We start from the raw sequence: 17,786 nt of genomic DNA, 5'->3' as shown, positions 1-17,786 counted from the left end.
TTTATCGACATTTTAGAATCAAATAAAATTACATTTTAATATAATGAATTAGTTTGAAATAATGTATAAGTCGTCACATTGGCGCAGCAGGTAGCACTATTGCCTCATAGCAAAAAGGTTGCTGGTTCGAGCCCTGGCTGGGTCAGTTGGCATTTCTGTGTGGAGTTTACATGTTTTCCCTGTGTTCTCATGGGGTTTCCTCCAGGTGCTCCGGTTTACCCCACAGTCCAAATACATGCAGTATAGGTGAATTGGGTAAGCTAAATTTTCCATAGTGTATGTGTGTGAATGAGTGTGCATGGATGTTTCCCAGAGATGGATTGCAGCTGGAAGGGCATCTGCTGCCTAAAATTTATGCTGGATAAGTTCGTGGTTCTTTCCGCTGTGGCGACCCCAGATTATTAAAGAAACTAAGCTGAAAAGAAAATGAATAAATGAAATAATGTATAAGAAATAATATATAGAGAATTAAGTCTGTAAAACACCAAAAAAAAGGTAAAAAGGCAGTTTATTACGTGATTTTTGCTGCATAATATACAACACTAACCCAGAAAATATATCACTTTAATCTAATGTTAATAAAAGTCACTTGTTTGTTAAAAGTTAAACTTTAAGGTTCAAAGTTGTTGGTAGAAAGATAAAGGTTCCATAATGCAAAAGCATATATATATATATATATATATATATATATATATATATATATATATATATATATACACACACACACACACACACACACACACACACACACACACACACACACACACACACACACACACACAGACACACACATATATACATGCATATATAAAACATGCAACATTTAAACAAACTACACATATTCAGTTTTAAAATAAGGAGTAAAAAAGAAAAAAGTTTCTGCTTAATTCGCTCCCAAAATGTGTTTATTACCAAATATAGCTTTACTTTTAATGTTGCTCCAATTAATATTTAAAAAAATTATTAATTTAAATAAATAAAATAATAATTTTTTAAAATCAGTTTGTAAATATATTTTTATTAATAATAAACATTTCAATTACTTACATTTTCCTGGCTGACTAAACATATTTGTAGGAGATAAGTCACTGACCATTGGTAGATTTGGCAAAATGTTTCTTCTAGGCCATGTGTCCTAAATTCTGAAAACATAGTAAGCCATTAAATTATAAAACGGGTAACAGTATACAGTGTGGAGATACAGTACAGGCCTTATCAAGTGTAATTAAGCAGCCAGCTGTTATGCTGCAGTTTAACATTCATGGATAATGTGATCTAATTTGATGACCAGTGAGAACAAAATGAATGTGAGCACAAGTCGGAGTGATGTATTTAATGCTGCTCTAACTTAGAGAGGTCATCGTTATCTTTCCAGAGTCCTTTAGCGATGGCTTGGCATTTCTCACTTCCTTTTGCACTTTGACGCCAGTCATCGTTGAAAAGATGTGGCTGGGTGTCAGAACAGAACAGTCTTATCACTTGTCATAAGCACTTAACTCCATGTTTATCTGTTGACCCTTCCTGTGCGGTAATTGCAAAGGGTACTCACCTTTCATTAACGTCTGCCAATTGCACGTATACAATTCTATTCAATCTTAAATATATTCTAAAACAGGATGGATAGAAAGCATTAAACAGAAATTACTTATACAATATTTAAAAAAACTGACAATATTATGATAATGTGCTGTCTTCCATGCCTTTAAACACCATTTCAATCTTCCTGTCTGCATACATTTGTCCTACATGAGCAGAATGTCTCCCCATGAGGCCTAAGGATTAGTGTTCGTTTCATCACTCACAGTTGCAGCAAATTCCAAGGACACAGGCATGGAAACACCAACATGTGCATTTTAAAACGTGGACTTAATATGAGTATAAGCCTATATACCATTACAAGAATTTTAGCATACCATAACATACTGATGGGTCTGTGTATAGCTGTCACTTGGTTTTATTTATGAGCTAAGACACCTATAATGGCCAGGTCGCAGATTATATTTGATCCCAGTTAGAGACATCCAGTAAGGCTCCTAGTATGATGTGGTCTCGCTCCTCAATCAGTGAGATTCACTCTGCAGGAATTTGACAGGGTTATCTTTGTCCTCAAAGAAACAATGGGTTGTCAACAATATGGGTTACACACTTGTGAATTGCTGTTCTCAAAAATAAAGAATGGCACAACAAAAAAGCGTTAGCATTTCCCATGCAGTAAACAAGTCTAGATAGACATTTTTGTATTGTATTATCATTATCCTCTTTGACTCAATCTGAAGAATGGCACCTGTGGTAAACCACTGTGTGTGCTGTTCGACACTTGCCGCCTGGTTAATCTCGCAGGCTAAGATGCTTAATATAGATGCAGACTCAGAGGGCATCTGATTTTGTTGTTTGCGTCTCTGCAAAGACTGGGTTATGATGACAAAAAAACACAACGTCGCATATTAACCCTCCTTAAGCTCTCTGGGTAATTGAGAGCGCATGAGGCATGCAGTTCAAACCTATCACTTTACTGAAATAAGATACCATCTCCTGAGTATTCTAAACAATGCCAGATGACAAATATAGAATTCCATCTAAAGTTTGCTAAGACGTCCAGAATCTGAATCCCTTTGTTGTCTGTTAAACCCTCACAGGGCATTAAAGTAATGCAGTGACGGCTTACCACAAGAACACACAAATGGAATAAATCTATATATATCTCACTCTTTTGTCCAAGGTTTTATAGCAATGTCCACCTTAGATGCATATTCTTGAATGTACATTAACAATTTGGTCTGGCTTTTATCATTCACGTTTCATTTAAGTACAAACCACTTATCTCTTCCCCCTGTCTCTGAACTAAATTAGCCCTCCGCTATCAGAGAACCTAAAATGGAGAGCTAACAAATCTCTACAAAGATAAGACTTAACTCAACTAGCAGGTTCTTGTTTCTCGCTAATACCCCTAACTACATTTGCTGCACCTTAATAGTGGTCAGACGCAATAGGCAATAGCATTCCGGCCTTCTGGGATGCCTTCCCCAAATTTGGGAGGGTGACTTCCTTTATAAAGTGATCTCATGGTTGGTGTTCAGACAAGTCGGACGTTTCATCTGAGGGTAAGATTTGAGCAAAACTGCATGGTGAAGTTAGATTTAAGAGTAAAGGATTTTTTTTTTTTTTTTTTTTTTTTGCTGAAATGTCATAAATGACTTTTAAAAAACTTTTGCTTTGTTTATTTCTTTAAATAGCATCAATTGATTTTTAGTGACAGATAATTATTATTATTTTTTTAACAGGTTCTTCTGCCTCCGCACTTGGTGCACATCAGGTATAAATCACACTTATTTTTTGTATTTAGGAATTAAGCCATAGTTATATTTTAAAGCTGGTTTTTATGCAATTGTGGGCAATACTTGCAAGTTTTAACTCACTTAACCAACTTCATCATCTCCAGACAAGGCAATCATGGGGGACGCTCAGATGGCAGAGTTTGGAGCAGCAGCTTCTTACCTGCGAAAGTCAGATCGAGAGCGTCTGGAAGCACAAACCCGTCCCTTTGATATGAAAAAGGAGTGTTTTGTGCCTGATCCAGATGAAGAGTATGTAAAAGCTTCAATCGTCAGTCGTGAAGGTGACAAAGTCACTGTACAGACTGAGAAAAGAAAGGTAGGCTTGACTAATTAATCATTTTGCCGCTTTAAAGGGTTGGAAATTTTAATTACACCTTTTAAAATTGGTCACTGAAACATTATGAGCACTATGAGGAATTTGTGCATAAGTGCATTAGGTCTTTAGTATTAAAATGTTATTCATTTGTTGTCCTTCGGCTTAGTCTCTTATTTATCAGCGGTCACCACAGCGGAATGAACTGCAAACTTATTCAGCACAGGTTTTATGCAGCAGATGCCCTTCCAACTGCAACCCAGTACTGGAAAACACTCATACACACTTATTCACACATCTACACTACGGGCAATTTATCTTATTCAGTTCACCTATACTGCATGTCTTTGAACTGTGAGGGAAACCGGAGCACACAAACACGGGGAGAACAAACAAACTAACTCAGCCGGGACTCAAACCAGTGACCTTTTTGCTGTGAGGCGACAGTGCTAACCACTGAGCCATAGCGCCGCCATTAAAATGTTAGCTTCTGTATAATTTGTTTTGGAATTCTTTTAAAATATTGTGCACAATAACTCATTTGATGCCACTTTACTTTAAAGTGTTATTTTAATAATTACAATCTTTCTGTTTTTCTCCCAGACTGTAACTGTAAAGGAAGCTGACATTCACCCCCAGAACCCTCCAAAGTTTGATAAAATTGAAGACATGGCAATGTTCACCTTCCTTCATGAGCCAGCCGTGCTGTTCAACCTCAAAGAGCGCTATGCAGCATGGATGATCTATGTAAGAGGAGAATGATTCGTTGTCCCTTGAAAATCGCATCCCAATTAGCTTCAATTACTGAACTGCATTTGTCCTTTCCCACAGACCTACTCAGGACTGTTTTGTGTCACTGTCAACCCCTACAAGTGGCTGCCGGTGTACAATCAGGAGGTGGTTGTAGCCTATAGAGGGAAAAAGAGGAGTGAAGCTCCTCCCCACATCTTTTCCATCTCTGATAACGCCTATCAGTACATGCTAACAGGTACGAAACAAATCCTCAAATCTGTTCTGCTTAGCAAATTCGAGAGCACCTCTCTTTTACCTGAAAGCATTAATCAAATCAGGCAATATATCTCATAAAGGGTAAAAAAAAAGTAGAATGTGTTGTGACTGACAAATCTCTGGATCAGTATTTCTCTGGTGAAAGACTAATAATCCAGAAGGCATGAAAATTAAAATAATAACTCAAGAATTAGTAACATTGCAGTATTTTCTATTTCAGACAGGGAAAATCAGTCAATTCTGATCACGTAAGTAAAATTTTTTTCCTTTTTAAGCAATTTCTTGGTTGCTTAAGTACTTTATGTGTTTTTTAACAGGACAGTTAACACACAAATTTAAATTCTGTTCTCATCCACTCGCTCTCCATTGTTGCAATCCTGTCCAAGTTTTTTCTTCTAATTAACACCAAAATATATATTTTGAAGAATGTTTGAAACGCATTGATGTCCATAGTATTTTCCACCTACTAGGCGTGGCAGTGGTGACAATTTTCCTGAAAATCTTCAAAATATTTTCATTGGGTCAAAAAAAAAGTTCATAAAGGGTTTGAACCACTTTTATTTTTGATTGGACTTTCCCTTTAAAAATCAAGTTATTGTTTTATGTTACTGTAGTGGAGAATCGGGTGCAGGAAAGACTGTGAACACAAAGAGAGTCATTCAGTATTTTGCAAGTATTGCAGCTGGTGGCTCAGCAAAGAAAGAAGGGGCAGAAAAAAAGGTAAGTGTCATATGCTTCTGCGATCATTATAATGAAAAATAAAAACTATATTACACCACACTAAAGCATTTACTTTTTATTAAAGGGAACCCTGGAGGATCAAATCATCCAGGCTAACCCTGCTTTGGAAGCTTTTGGCAATGCAAAGACCATCAGAAATGACAACTCCTCAAGATTTGTAAGCGTCTACATTTCATGTTAAACTGTTAGTGAACACAATCTGTAAATAGTAATGCAACAGGATGCATGTCACAGCTCTATCAGATACATAGTGTGAGAACACCCTCTGCTGGATAAACCAAAATGATTTAAGAATGCATGAACTGGCAGATTGCAGACTGCAACATGAGTCATAATTTTTTTGTTTTTTGGTACAATCATACAGCTTTTCTTTTTGTACATGATTTGCTTCAAATAATTTGTATATTTGTTTGCATAATATTAATAATACAATACAGAAAAAATAAAGTAAATCCAAAAATATATATACAATCATGGTGTAAGTTGTACATTTAAGTCAGAAAATAATGCCAGAATAATGTCAGAAGTTAAAGTTAACTGAATAAAGGTAATAAGTATCTTATGAAACATTTTAGCCATTAGTTATTTATAAGCCTTACTGACGTATTTTGAATTTATGCAATTTTTAATTTATCACTATTTCTCAAGATTATTTTTGATCTTTTTTTTTTAAGGGAAAATTCATCCGAATTCATTTTGGTGCCAGTGGAAAGTTGGCATCAGCTGACATTGAAACATGTGAGAATTCATTTGATTTAAACATCCAGACTCTATCTGGTAATACTGAGAATCAAAAATGAACATTTTTGTTTTTGTAAATACATCAGATCTTCTGGAGAAGTCAAGGGTGACTTTTCAGCTTAAAGCTGAAAGGGACTATCATATTTTCTACCAAATCCTCTCTCAGCGGAAACCTGAGCTGCTGGGTGAGATGCATTGGATATTCTGTATTCAAGAACCTTTTTCGGTATTAGCATTAAACAACAAACTGAAAAATTTTTTCCCCTTGAAACAGAGATGCTGCTCATCACCAACAACCCCTATGACTACGCTTACATCTCCCAAGGAGAAACAACCGTAGCTTCAATTAATGATGGTGAAGAATTGCTTGCCACTGATGTAAGAATTAATTACATGACATCTTTGTCTTCCTCTCTCTGCAAGGTCTCAAATCACATCTCTTATTCTGTAAACTTTAGGAAGCGTTTGATGTACTAGGCTTCACTCAGGAGGAGAAAAATGGCATCTATAAATTGATTGGAGCCATTATGCACTTTGGCAATATGAAGTTCAAACAGAAGCAGAGGGAGGAGCAAGCAGAGGCTGATGGAACTGAAGGTGAATAGAGTATAATTCCTAAAGAAGCAAGCTAAAGGCAATATCATTTAGTCCATAATATTACATTCCCTCCAAATAGATAAATCTGATCTATTTCATAGATGGAGACAAAGTCGCATATCTGATGGGCCTAAACTCTGCTGACCTTATCAAGGGTCTGTGCCACCCAAGAGTCAAAGTAGGAAATGAGTGGGTCACCAAAGGACAAAATGTCCAGCAGGTGAGTTGGAGTGTTGTTACCAAAATGGTTTAATGATTCACGTAGTGGCATACCAGATAACTGCTTCTCTGTGCTCAGGTGTACTACGCTATTGGTGCACTAGCCAAGTCAGTGTATGAAAAGATGTTCCTTTGGATGGTTGTAAGAATCAATCAGTCTCTAGACACCAAACAACCACGCCAATACTTCATTGGAGTGCTGGACATTGCTGGCTTTGAGATCTTTGATGTAAGTCTTCCTGGATAGATCCTTATGAAATCATGCTTAAAAATGCATATAATTGAGTCGCTTAACTGACTCTTTCAATTTCAAAACTACAGTTTAACACCTTTGAGCAACTCTGCATCAACTTTACCAATGAGAAACTGCAACAGTTTTTCAACCACCACATGTTTGTGCTGGAACAAGAGGAGTACAAGAAAGAAGGGATTGAATGGGAGTTTATTGACTTTGGCATGGACTTGCAGGCCTGCATCGATCTCATTGAGAAAGTGAGTCACCAATTTGTGTCATTCTGACGCATTATGAACATTAAATTAAGTGATACAGTATATACTTTACATACTATACTTACTTTTCACTATCACACCTGATTGTTTCAGCCTATGGGCATCATGTCCATCCTTGAAGAGGAGTGCATGTTTCCCAAAGCAAGTGATTCAACCTTTAAAGCAAAGCTTTATGACAACCATCTTGGGAAATCAAATAACTTCCAGAAACCAAGAGCAATCAAAGGGAAGCCAGAGTCTCATTTTTCTCTGGTCCACTATGCTGGTACAGTTGACTATAATATCAACAACTGGCTGGTGAAGAACAAAGACCCATTAAATGAGACTGTGGTGGGACTCTTTCAAAAGTCTACAGTCAAACTTCTGTCAATGCTCTTTGCTAACTATGCAGGGACAGAATCAGGTATGTCCAAGCTAAATTAGCCACGCTGGCACAATAGAATCTCATATGCAATCACAAGTGATTTAAGTGTTACAAGATTTAAGTAATTAATCTCTTATATTTTGACCATCTCAAGATAATGGTAAGGGAGGTAAAGGAGGTGGAAGTAAGAAGAAGGGCTCCTCCTTCCAGACTGTGTCTGCACTCCACAGGGTAATTGTAACTGTTGTGGACATGTTTAAAAAAAAATGTAGGAAACTGAAAATAGTTCTTAATCTCTTTGGTCTTAAATTCCACGTACATTTCTCCCTACAGGAAAACTTAAATAAGTTAATGACAAACCTAAGGTCAACTCACCCTCATTTTGTGCGCTGCATCATTCCTAATGAGACAAAGACTCCTGGTGCAATGGAGAATCCTTTGGTCATGCATCAGCTGCGCTGTAATGGTGTGCTGGAGGGCATCAGGATTTGCAGGAAGGGCTTCCCCAACAGAATCCTCTATGGGGACTTCAAACAGAGGTAATTAATATTGGTTCTGTAACACTTTACCTGAATTTACAGCAACACTTTCCATTCTTAGATATTTTATGTACTTAATTACAGGTACCGAATCCTAAATCCTGCAGCCATACCTGAAGGTCAGTTCATAGACAGCAGGAAAGGAGCAGAGAAACTGTTGGGTTCACTGGATATTGATCACAATCAATATAAATTTGGACACACAAAGGTTATTTTGTATGGATTAAATTACATTACTGCACATATAGCAATGCTAATGTAGTTCTGTAAGTAAATGTTTGTTTCTATAATGAATTCTACCTAGGTGTTCTTCAAGGCTGGTTTACTCGGTCAGCTTGAAGAAATGAGAGATGACAGACTATCTCTAATTATTTCTGGAATTCAGGCAAGATCCAGAGGACTTCTTGCAAGGGTTGAGTTCCAAAAGATAGTTGAAAGAAGGCAAGGATCCTGCATATTCCATATTACCTTACATTTCCATAATTTGCTTGCTGTTGACCTTGGATGATGAAAAAAATGTAACCTCTTCATAGGGATGCCCTACTGGTTATCCAGTGGAATGTCCGTGCCTTCATGGGGGTGAAAAATTGGCCCTGGATGAAGCTTTTCTTCAAGATAAAACCTCTTCTCAAGTCAGCAGAAGCAGAGAAAGAGATGGCAAATATGAAAGATGAATTTGCCAAGCTCAAAGAGGCTTATGCTAAATCCGAAGCGAGAAGGAAAGAGCTAGAAGAAAAAATGGTGTCTCTTCTCCAAGAGAAGAATGACCTACAACTTCAAGTTCAAGCGGTCAGTTAATATTTGCAACACATGTAGGTACATGAGTGTGTAGTATAGAAATCACTGTAATTTTACATATGTTTAAAAACAGGAGCAAGACAATCTCTGTGATGCAGAGGAACGATGTGACCAGCTCATCAAAAACAAGATTCAGCTTGAGGCTAAAGCCAAAGAGCTCACCGAGCGACTTGAGGATGAGGAGGAGATGAATGCAGAGCTGACAGCTAAGAAGAGAAAGCTGGAGGACGAATGCTCTGAGCTGAAGAAGGATATTGATGATCTGGAGCTCACTCTGGCTAAAGTCGAGAAAGAGAAGCATGCTACTGAGAACAAGGTCTGGTTTGCCTTTTTATACAAGCTCTTAGATGTACAAATTATTGCAAATTTAGCCCATCACATGGCATTGTTTTGGATGTATGTTAAGTTCTGTGCTATAAACGGATTTCTTTATCTTCAAATTTGGTCTTAAAGATGTCAGTGTGAATGCTAAATGAATGGGGACTAAATGTAATATTTCCCTTTTTTGTCTGGACCAAACAAACAAGAGATCAACCGTACAAGTGTAAAAACATCCTTAGTATGCATGTTCTTTTACAGGTAAAGAACCTGACAGAAGAAATGGCAGCTTTGGACGACATAATCGCAAAGCTGACCAAAGAGAAGAAAGCCTTGCAAGAAGCTCATCAGCAGACACTGGATGACCTGCAGAGTGAGGAGGACAAAGTCAACACCCTCACCAAGGCAAAAGCAAAGCTAGAGCAACAAGTAGATGATGTGAGTTTTACAATTTACCCCTACCATACATACACACTCTAAAAATTGCTTGGTTATTGTAACCCAGCCTTGGGTCATATATGGAGAAGCTCATTGTTGGCTTACGACAACCCAGCATTTTTATAGTGTAGAAAATTCTGTTTTAATATTCCAGCAAGCAAATTGCATAAAACAAACAGGCATATTAAATAAGCAATCAATCATTTTTAAATTACTTATATCAGCTGGAAGGATCTCTTGAGCAAGAAAAGAAGCTCCGCATGGATCTAGAAAGAGCCAAGAGGAAACTAGAAGGAGACTTGAAATTAACCCAGGAAAGCCTAATGGACCTGGAAAATGACAAGCAGCAGTTAGAGGAGCGTCTAAAAAAGTAAGGCAAAAACTCCCAATCTTTCACAGTCCGATCTGTTTGTTCATCACCAAGAACTTTACAATTATAAACACCCATTTCTATTTATAGGAAAGACTTTGAAATCAGTCAGCTCAATGGGAAAATCGAAGACGAACAAACTATTTGCATTCAGCTGCAGAAAAAACTGAAGGAACTTCAGGTAACAATTTAAAAAAATAGTGCATATTAACATTGAAATTTGAAATGAGTCAACCCTGGCATATTGTCATTACTAGGCACGTATTGAGGAGCTGGAGGAAGAGCTTGAGGCAGAAAGAGCTGCTAGAGCCAAAGTGGAGAAACAGAGAGCAGATTTAGCCAGAGAGCTGGAGGAGATCAGCGAGAGACTGGAGGAGGCTGGAGGAGCTACAGCTGCTCAGATTGAGATGAATAAGAAACGAGAGGCAGAGTTTCAGAAGCTCCGCAGAGACCTTGAAGAGGCCACTCTGCAGCATGAGGCCACTGCCGCCACACTCAGGAAAAAACAAGCCGACAGTGTGGCTGAACTTGGAGAGCAGATAGACAATCTGCAGAGGGTCAAGCAAAAACTGGAGAAGGAGAAAAGTGAACTTAGGCTGGAGTTGGATGATGTAGTCTCAAACATGGAACATGTTGTAAAGACAAAGGTATTGTAAATACAAACACTCATAAAGAAAAATGAATGTTGCTTTTCTCAGCTAAAAAGTAATTCTTAGCCAAACTGTTTACCTTGTACAGGCAAATCTTGAGAAGATGACCAGATCTTTAGAAGACCAAATGAATGAATATAAAACAAAATATGAGGAAGGTCAGCGCTGCATTAATGACTTCACAATGCAGAAATCTAAACTACAATCTGAAAATGGTAAGATTAGTAAATAACATTCAATTAAATTATTTGAGCAACAGACCTCCAACAATGATAAAATACATGATCATACGTTTAGGTGAACTTTCAAGACAGCTGGAGGAAAAGGACTCTCTTGTCTCCCAGCTAACCAGAAGCAAGATGTCTTACACTCAGCAAATTGAAGATCTTAAAAGACAACTGGAGGAGGAAACAAAGGTGTGAATTGAGTTTAAAATTCTTTTTTAATTATTTGCCATCATTTTTTTGGTCTGTTAAATAATTATGCAACCTCCTCCAGGCAAAAAGCGCTCTCGCCCATGCTGTACAGTCAGCCCGTCATGACACAGATCTGCTTAGAGAGCAGTATGAGGAGGAGCAGGAAGCTAAAGCAGAGCTACAGCGAGGCATGTCCAAAGCTAATTCTGAGGTGGCACAGTGGAGAACCAAGTACGAAACTGATGCCATCCAGAGAACTGAAGAACTGGAGGAAGCCAAGTAAGATCTGTTTCTATAAAATATTTCATACAAATTCTTCTTTAAGGTTTAACTTCTCTACTGACAGAGAAGCTTTTTGTTTGTGTTATGTTTATTTTCAAATGTAAGACGAACAAAAAGTTTTTCTGTTAGTAGGCCAAGCTTCCCTAAACAGAAGGTAACACTATAATAACACGTCAATCATTTTCGTGTAGGTGTGCACTAAAAAAGTATCTTCCCCAAAAATCTTCTTTAATTTTCTATAACAGAAAGAAACTGGCTCAACGCTTACAGGAAACCGAAGAAGCTGTTGAAGCAGTAAATGCAAAGTGTTCATCTCTTGAAAAGACCAAACACAGACTCCAAAATGAGATTGAAGATCTTATGGTGGACCTGGAGAGGTCTAATGCGGCTGCTGCAGCCTTAGACAAAAAGCAAAGAAACTTTGATAAGGTAATCAAACATAGTTCCTATATTAGCCATAACCGTAGTTTCTAAATACCTCTAATACTAAAATTTGCTTACATAAAAAACACAGGTACTGTCTGAGTGGAAGCAGAAGTTTGAAGAGTCGCAAGCCGAGTTAGAGAGCTCTCAGAAAGAAGCAAGATGTCTTAGCACTGAACTTTTCAAGCTGAAGAACTCCTATGAGGAAGCTTTAGATCACCTGGAGACCATGAAGAGAGAAAATAAAAATCTCCAAGGTGAATAAAAAGATTACCAACACAAAAACACTGTGTTTTTCTAAATCAACTAAAATAGATACATGAGGCAGACAGCAGAAGACTTTATACTGTGTTTACAATGATGGGGTGGAGGAAGCTTATAGTGCAGTACAGACATTCATTTTAAATTTTAGGATTGGAGAAAAAAAAATCAGTGTGTTAAATGCGATGTTCTTTTCAGAGGAGATTTCTGATCTCACCGAGCAACTTGGTGAGGGAGGAAAGAGCATCCATGAGCTGGAGAAAATGAGGAAACAGTTGGAGCAAGAAAAAAGTGAGATTCAATCTGCTCTGGAAGAGGCAGAGGTAAGTTTTCAGATGCAGCTTAATTCCTTGACTTTGTAGAAAAGCACAATAAAACAATATAAAAACAGTCAGAATTCCAAGCAAGTACCGTATGTGCATAATGTATTATTAAGTTACATTAGCGGTTACCAACCCTTTTCCTGGAGAACTACCTTCCTGCAGAATTCAGCTCCAAACCTGATCAAACACACCTGAACCAATTAATTATGACCTGAAGCAGCACTTGATAATTACAGACAGGTGTGTTTAATCAGGGTTGCAGCTGAAACCTCAGGAAGATAGCTTTCCGGGAACAGGGCTGGTGACCCCTGAATTACATGAGCTGCGTCTTAAATCGCATACTTATGCACTATTCTACGCCATTTTGTAGTATAAATAGTGTAAGTATTGTGTTCACACTGAAAACTCTAAAAATGATAAGTGCATGATGCACTCATTCAGCTGCCAAAATGAAGTGTGTAATGATGGACACTTCACGCACTCAACGACCGCAGGTTTGCTTACGTAGCGGAAGGGGCGGAGCTATCGGACGCACATGTTGGATAACTTTATTTATTTTGGATTGTGAAAGTAAAATTCTCCTACGAGAGTGATTATATCGCCTCCCGATGGTGAATGCGGTTATACTCACGGCAGGTATTATTTGATAATTCAGTTGTTTATTTCACTGATTTGGCAACCGTCAAACGTCGTCAGGGAAACAGTTTGAATATCTGCTTAGTAAAAGAACATTAGTGTGCCATTTGGGAAGACACTACATACATATACTATACTGTTGAGTGTGTAAGTGCATAAGTACATAGTGCATAAGTGCATAGTGTATAGTGTGCCATTTGGGATGCAGCTATTATCGTTGTTGTTGTTAAAACAGAATAATGTATTGCAAAGCCATAGATCACATTCTTCTGCTTGAAAGGCATCACTGGAGCACGAGGAGGGTAAGATTCTGCGAGCCCAGCTGGAGTTCAGCCAAATTAAGGCTGATATCGAGCGCAAACTAGCCGAGAAGGATGAAGAGATGGAGCAGAGCAAACGCAATTTGCAGAGGACCATTGACACTCTGCAAAGCTCCTTGGAGTCAGAAACCAGAAGCAGAAATGAGGCCCTCAGAATAAAAAAGAAGATGGAGGGCGACCTGAATGAGATGGAGATCCAGCTTAGTCAGGCAAACCGACAAGCAGCAGAGGCCCAAAAACAACTTAAGAGTGTGCATGCACATATGAAAGTAAGACAAACACTGGACTAATACTGCAAAGATTTCTGGAGGGTTGTTTAAATGATTTTCTTCCCCTCAACTATTTAGGATGCTCAGCTTCAGCTGGACGACTCCCTGAGAACAAATGAAGATCTTAAGGAGAACACAGCCATTGTAGAGAGACGCAACAACCTTCTGCAGGCTGAACTAGAGGAACTCAGAGCAGCTCTTGAGCAAACCGAAAGAGGCCGTAAGCTTGCTGAGCAGGAGCTTCTGGATACCAGTGAAAGAGTACAGCTGCTGCACTCCCAGGTATGCTAAATGTTTAGTTACTCTTTATTTTGAACAGATCAATTACACAAAACGTTTTTCCAAATTAATCCCAATGAATCTTCGGCCAGAACACAAGCCTGTTAAATCAGAAGAAGAAGCTGGAGACGGATATATCCCAGCTTCAGACAGAAGTGGAAGAGGCAGTGCAAGAATGCAGGAATGCTGAGGAAAAAGCCAAGAAGGCCATCACTGATGCTGCCATGATGGCGGAGGAGCTGAAGAAGGAGCAGGATACAAGTGCTCACCTGGAGAGGATGAAGAAGAACATGGAGCAGACCATTAAAGACCTGCAGCATCGCCTGGATGAAGCAGAACAAATCGCTATGAAGGGAGGCAAGAAACAAGTCCAGAAACTGGAGGCCAGGGTGAGTGAATTAACATCAATTGTAAAAAACAAAACCAAAAACTATTCTAATCACTGAAGGTGGAAAAATGCATGCTCTGCCAACAGGTGAGGGAGCTGGAGAGTGAAGTTGAATCAGAACAGAAGAAGAGCAGTGAGGCGGTGAAAGGAATCCGCAAATATGAGAGACGTATAAAAGAACTGACGTATCAGGTAAGGCAAAAATCAAAACACACATTGAGTTGTTATTACAAAGTACAAATTACTAACTAAAGAACTAACAGGAACTAACATTATTTAATTTAAATAATGTTAACAAAGATAAATAAATACCATAATAGACGTGTTAATCATTTTTTGTTCATATTATTAAATACATTAACTCACATTAACTAATGGACCATTATTTTATTATGTTACCTACATATTGAAAGTGTAACGACTCGACACTTTCCCACATGAAATTCTCATCTGCGTTTTCTATATTTTCTTTTGAAGACTGAGGAGGACCGCAAGAATCTGGCTCGTCTGCAAGATCTGGTTGACAAGCTTCAGCTAAAGGTTAAAGCTTACAAGAGGGCTGCAGAGGAAGCTGTAAGTATTGGCCAAAATATCACACATTTTTGCTAATAAATTGTACTCTACAGTCTCAGAACTGCTAATCCTGCTTTACAGGAGGAACAAGCCAACACTAATCTTAGCAAGTTCCGGAAAATCCAGCATGAGCTTGATGAGGCAGAAGAAAGAGCTGACATTGCAGAGTCACAAGTCAATAAGCTACGTGCCAAAAGTCGTGATGTCAGTTCTAAGGTCAGTTACACTTATAGCTGTCATGCTCCAATCAAGATTTAACACCTCTCATTTACAAGTACAATAACACAAGGTTCTCAACTAAATAAAATCTACATTATAGATACATACACTACCAGATAAAATTCTCGTAGTTGATCCCAGTTTTAAAAGCAACAAATAATAACTTGAATTCTAGGAAAAGTGGCAGAAGGTAGATTTTTCAAATCAGTCATCTGTTGAACTGCATTCCAATCATCACACATACTGCAGAAGATTTAGTAGAACCTGCATGGACCCAAGATTCTCACAGAAATCAGTCAAGTTTGGTAAAGGAAAAATCATAGTTTAGGGTTACAGTACATTCAGTATGGATGAGATCTACAGAGTGGATGGCACTTTCTTCAGCTGGATAGTACTCTGTCTCATACTTCAGCCTCCACATCAAAGTTCCTGAACGCAATGAAGGTCAAGGTGCTCCAGGATTGTCCATCCCAGTCACCACACATGAACATTATTGAGCACGTCTGGGGTAAGATGATGGAGAAGGCACTAAAGATAAACTCTGGGAGTCCTGCAAGATTGTTTTGTCATTCCAGATGACTTTATTAACAATTTAATTGAGTCATTACAGAGATTTATTGATGCAGTCATCCAAGCTCATTAGAGTCATACACAATATTAATTATTTTTTACACTGCATCATGACTTTTATATTATATACTCTGTCTCCTATACATTATTTCTGTTATGTGATAAGACTTTTATTTCAGCAAAGTCAGACCTCACTGTCCTAATTAAATAATTATAAATCAAGGCAGGATCATATTTTATTTTGGTAAAATAAGCGTAATCTTGAGGCCTTTACCATTCATATAAGCCACTTCTGATACCAAATGTTCAACTAGGTCAAGTTATTATTTGCTGTTTCAAAGTATTGGATAGGCGACAACAATTTTGTCAGATACTGTTGTACTGTTGCAGCTGAATAATGTACCATCACTGATATTCTCTACCTCTTTTCTTTTTTTTACAGAAGGGACATGATCAAGAGTAAAGCTCAAGTGGATTTTCTGTGTCTCCGTTATGCTGAATTAGTTTTGTTTTCAGCCTATCTTGCATTTCTTCGGTCACTTAGTAGAATAAAGTTGAATTGCATTAAATCTGTGTTGTGACTGAGTGATGCACTGAAATTGCAAATGAATTCTACTTTGTGAAGGAAACAAGTATACTTACAAATCTATCATGACATTAAGTCATGTAATTCTGTTCTAACACATGATGTTGTCTGTTACCCACTTGATGTCAAAAGCAACATCAAATTGACATCTAACACTGGCATCAGAATACACATAGAAAATGTTTTGATGCCAATGTTAAGTCAATTTGCTGTGTTTCTTAAATCAAGGCAGTTTATTTTTGATTGATCATAACGTCTTATTTTTATATACAGAAATAGGTCTTTTAACTGACTGATCCTTCCTCACTGAATGTTCACAGCTCATTTATTTGGGGGTCATAGGTCACGGACTATAATATATACATCTCATATTCTATCTACCTCATTATTGACACTTAATGCCTGCTTGGTAGAGATTAAAGACTGGATGTGACAAAACCATTGCAAATTAAATAACTCCAAGACTGAGATTTTACTCATTGGCACACCTTCTACTGTTAATAGATGTGGTAATCTCAAGTTAACAGTTGATGATTCTCTTTTAACTTCTTCTATGCAGGTGTAAAATCTTTTTGATGCTCAGCTTAGCCTGAAACCTCATTTTAAACAGTTGACAAAAACCGCATTTTATCACTTACGGAACATTGCTCGTATCCATCCTTTTCTCTCAACACCAGATGCTGAAAGGCTTGTCCATGCTTTTATTACATCTCGTTTAGTTTTTTGTAACTTTATTTAGGGGTCTGCCAGCCAATTCACTTAAGATTTCACAGTATGTTCAAAACTCAGCCGCACATGTGCTAATACCAGTGGTGTAAAGTAACTAAATACAAGTACTCAGATTACTATAATTGAGTAGTTTTTCTCAGAAATTGTAATTTACTGAGTAGTTTTAAAAATGTGTACTTTTACTTTCCCTTGAGTACATTTTCTAGTGCAGTATCTGTACTTTTACTCCACTACTTTCCTTCAACCTGCAGTCACTACCTTATTTTTTTTCTTGTCTATGGAGATTATAAAAATCTATCCTGTGATTCCTGTCCAATCAAATCAAACATAGAAGGTAAATCGCCTCATAATGAATTACATCAAGGCATGGGCCATTTATAATTGCAGCAAACTGTTTGGGAGCATCAAAAGTGTCAAAGAAGATGTCTAAAATCTTTACACGCAAATCTTTAGACTGTTTAGATATATGTCACTGATGAGAAGAAGACATGTTCACTGTTTAATGACCGAAATGGTTTAAACACCCAGCAGGCACAAGACATCAACCTAATGATAGATTATAAAATACATA

General features: G+C 37.7%; 1 protein-coding gene and 1 non-coding gene across 2 annotated transcripts; both read left to right on the top strand.

The window, feature by feature from the left end:
* The first annotated feature begins 3,075 nt into the window (after nucleotides 1–3,075).
* On the top strand, nucleotides 3,076–16,468 carry myh7 (myosin heavy chain 7). Its single transcript, NM_001112733.1, has 39 exons — nucleotides 3,076–3,101; nucleotides 3,282–3,313; nucleotides 3,440–3,651; nucleotides 4,252–4,395; nucleotides 4,480–4,636; nucleotides 4,877–4,904; nucleotides 5,271–5,376; nucleotides 5,462–5,554; nucleotides 6,072–6,135; nucleotides 6,225–6,323; nucleotides 6,413–6,516; nucleotides 6,597–6,735; nucleotides 6,837–6,955; nucleotides 7,034–7,183; nucleotides 7,276–7,446; nucleotides 7,558–7,867; nucleotides 7,983–8,059; nucleotides 8,162–8,367; nucleotides 8,452–8,575; nucleotides 8,672–8,808; nucleotides 8,901–9,156; nucleotides 9,239–9,481; nucleotides 9,745–9,921; nucleotides 10,146–10,291; nucleotides 10,382–10,472; nucleotides 10,549–10,938; nucleotides 11,030–11,156; nucleotides 11,239–11,357; nucleotides 11,440–11,636; nucleotides 11,885–12,068; nucleotides 12,154–12,319; nucleotides 12,522–12,646; nucleotides 13,563–13,871; nucleotides 13,950–14,153; nucleotides 14,243–14,539; nucleotides 14,626–14,730; nucleotides 15,016–15,111; nucleotides 15,193–15,327; nucleotides 16,343–16,468. Exons 3-39 carry the CDS (start codon nucleotides 3,451–3,453, stop codon nucleotides 16,361–16,363), a joined length of 5,817 nt encoding a protein of 1,938 aa, NP_001106204.1. The 5' UTR covers nucleotides 3,076–3,101; nucleotides 3,282–3,313; nucleotides 3,440–3,450; the 3' UTR covers nucleotides 16,364–16,468.
* On the top strand, nucleotides 11,693–11,772 carry dre-mir-736 (microRNA 736). Its single transcript, NR_030519.1, has one exon. It is a non-coding gene; the product is annotated as a microRNA 736 (primary transcript).
* Nucleotides 16,469–17,786: the final 1,318 nt, after the last annotated feature.

The sequence above is a fragment of the Danio rerio genome, chromosome 2 (assembly GCF_049306965.1).
Source record: "Danio rerio strain Tuebingen ecotype United States chromosome 2, GRCz12tu, whole genome shotgun sequence".
NCBI classification, from domain to species: domain Eukaryota; kingdom Metazoa; phylum Chordata; class Actinopteri; order Cypriniformes; family Danionidae; genus Danio; species Danio rerio.
Note: the sequence above shows the minus strand (reverse complement) of the source record. Positions and strands in the feature narration are given on the sequence as shown.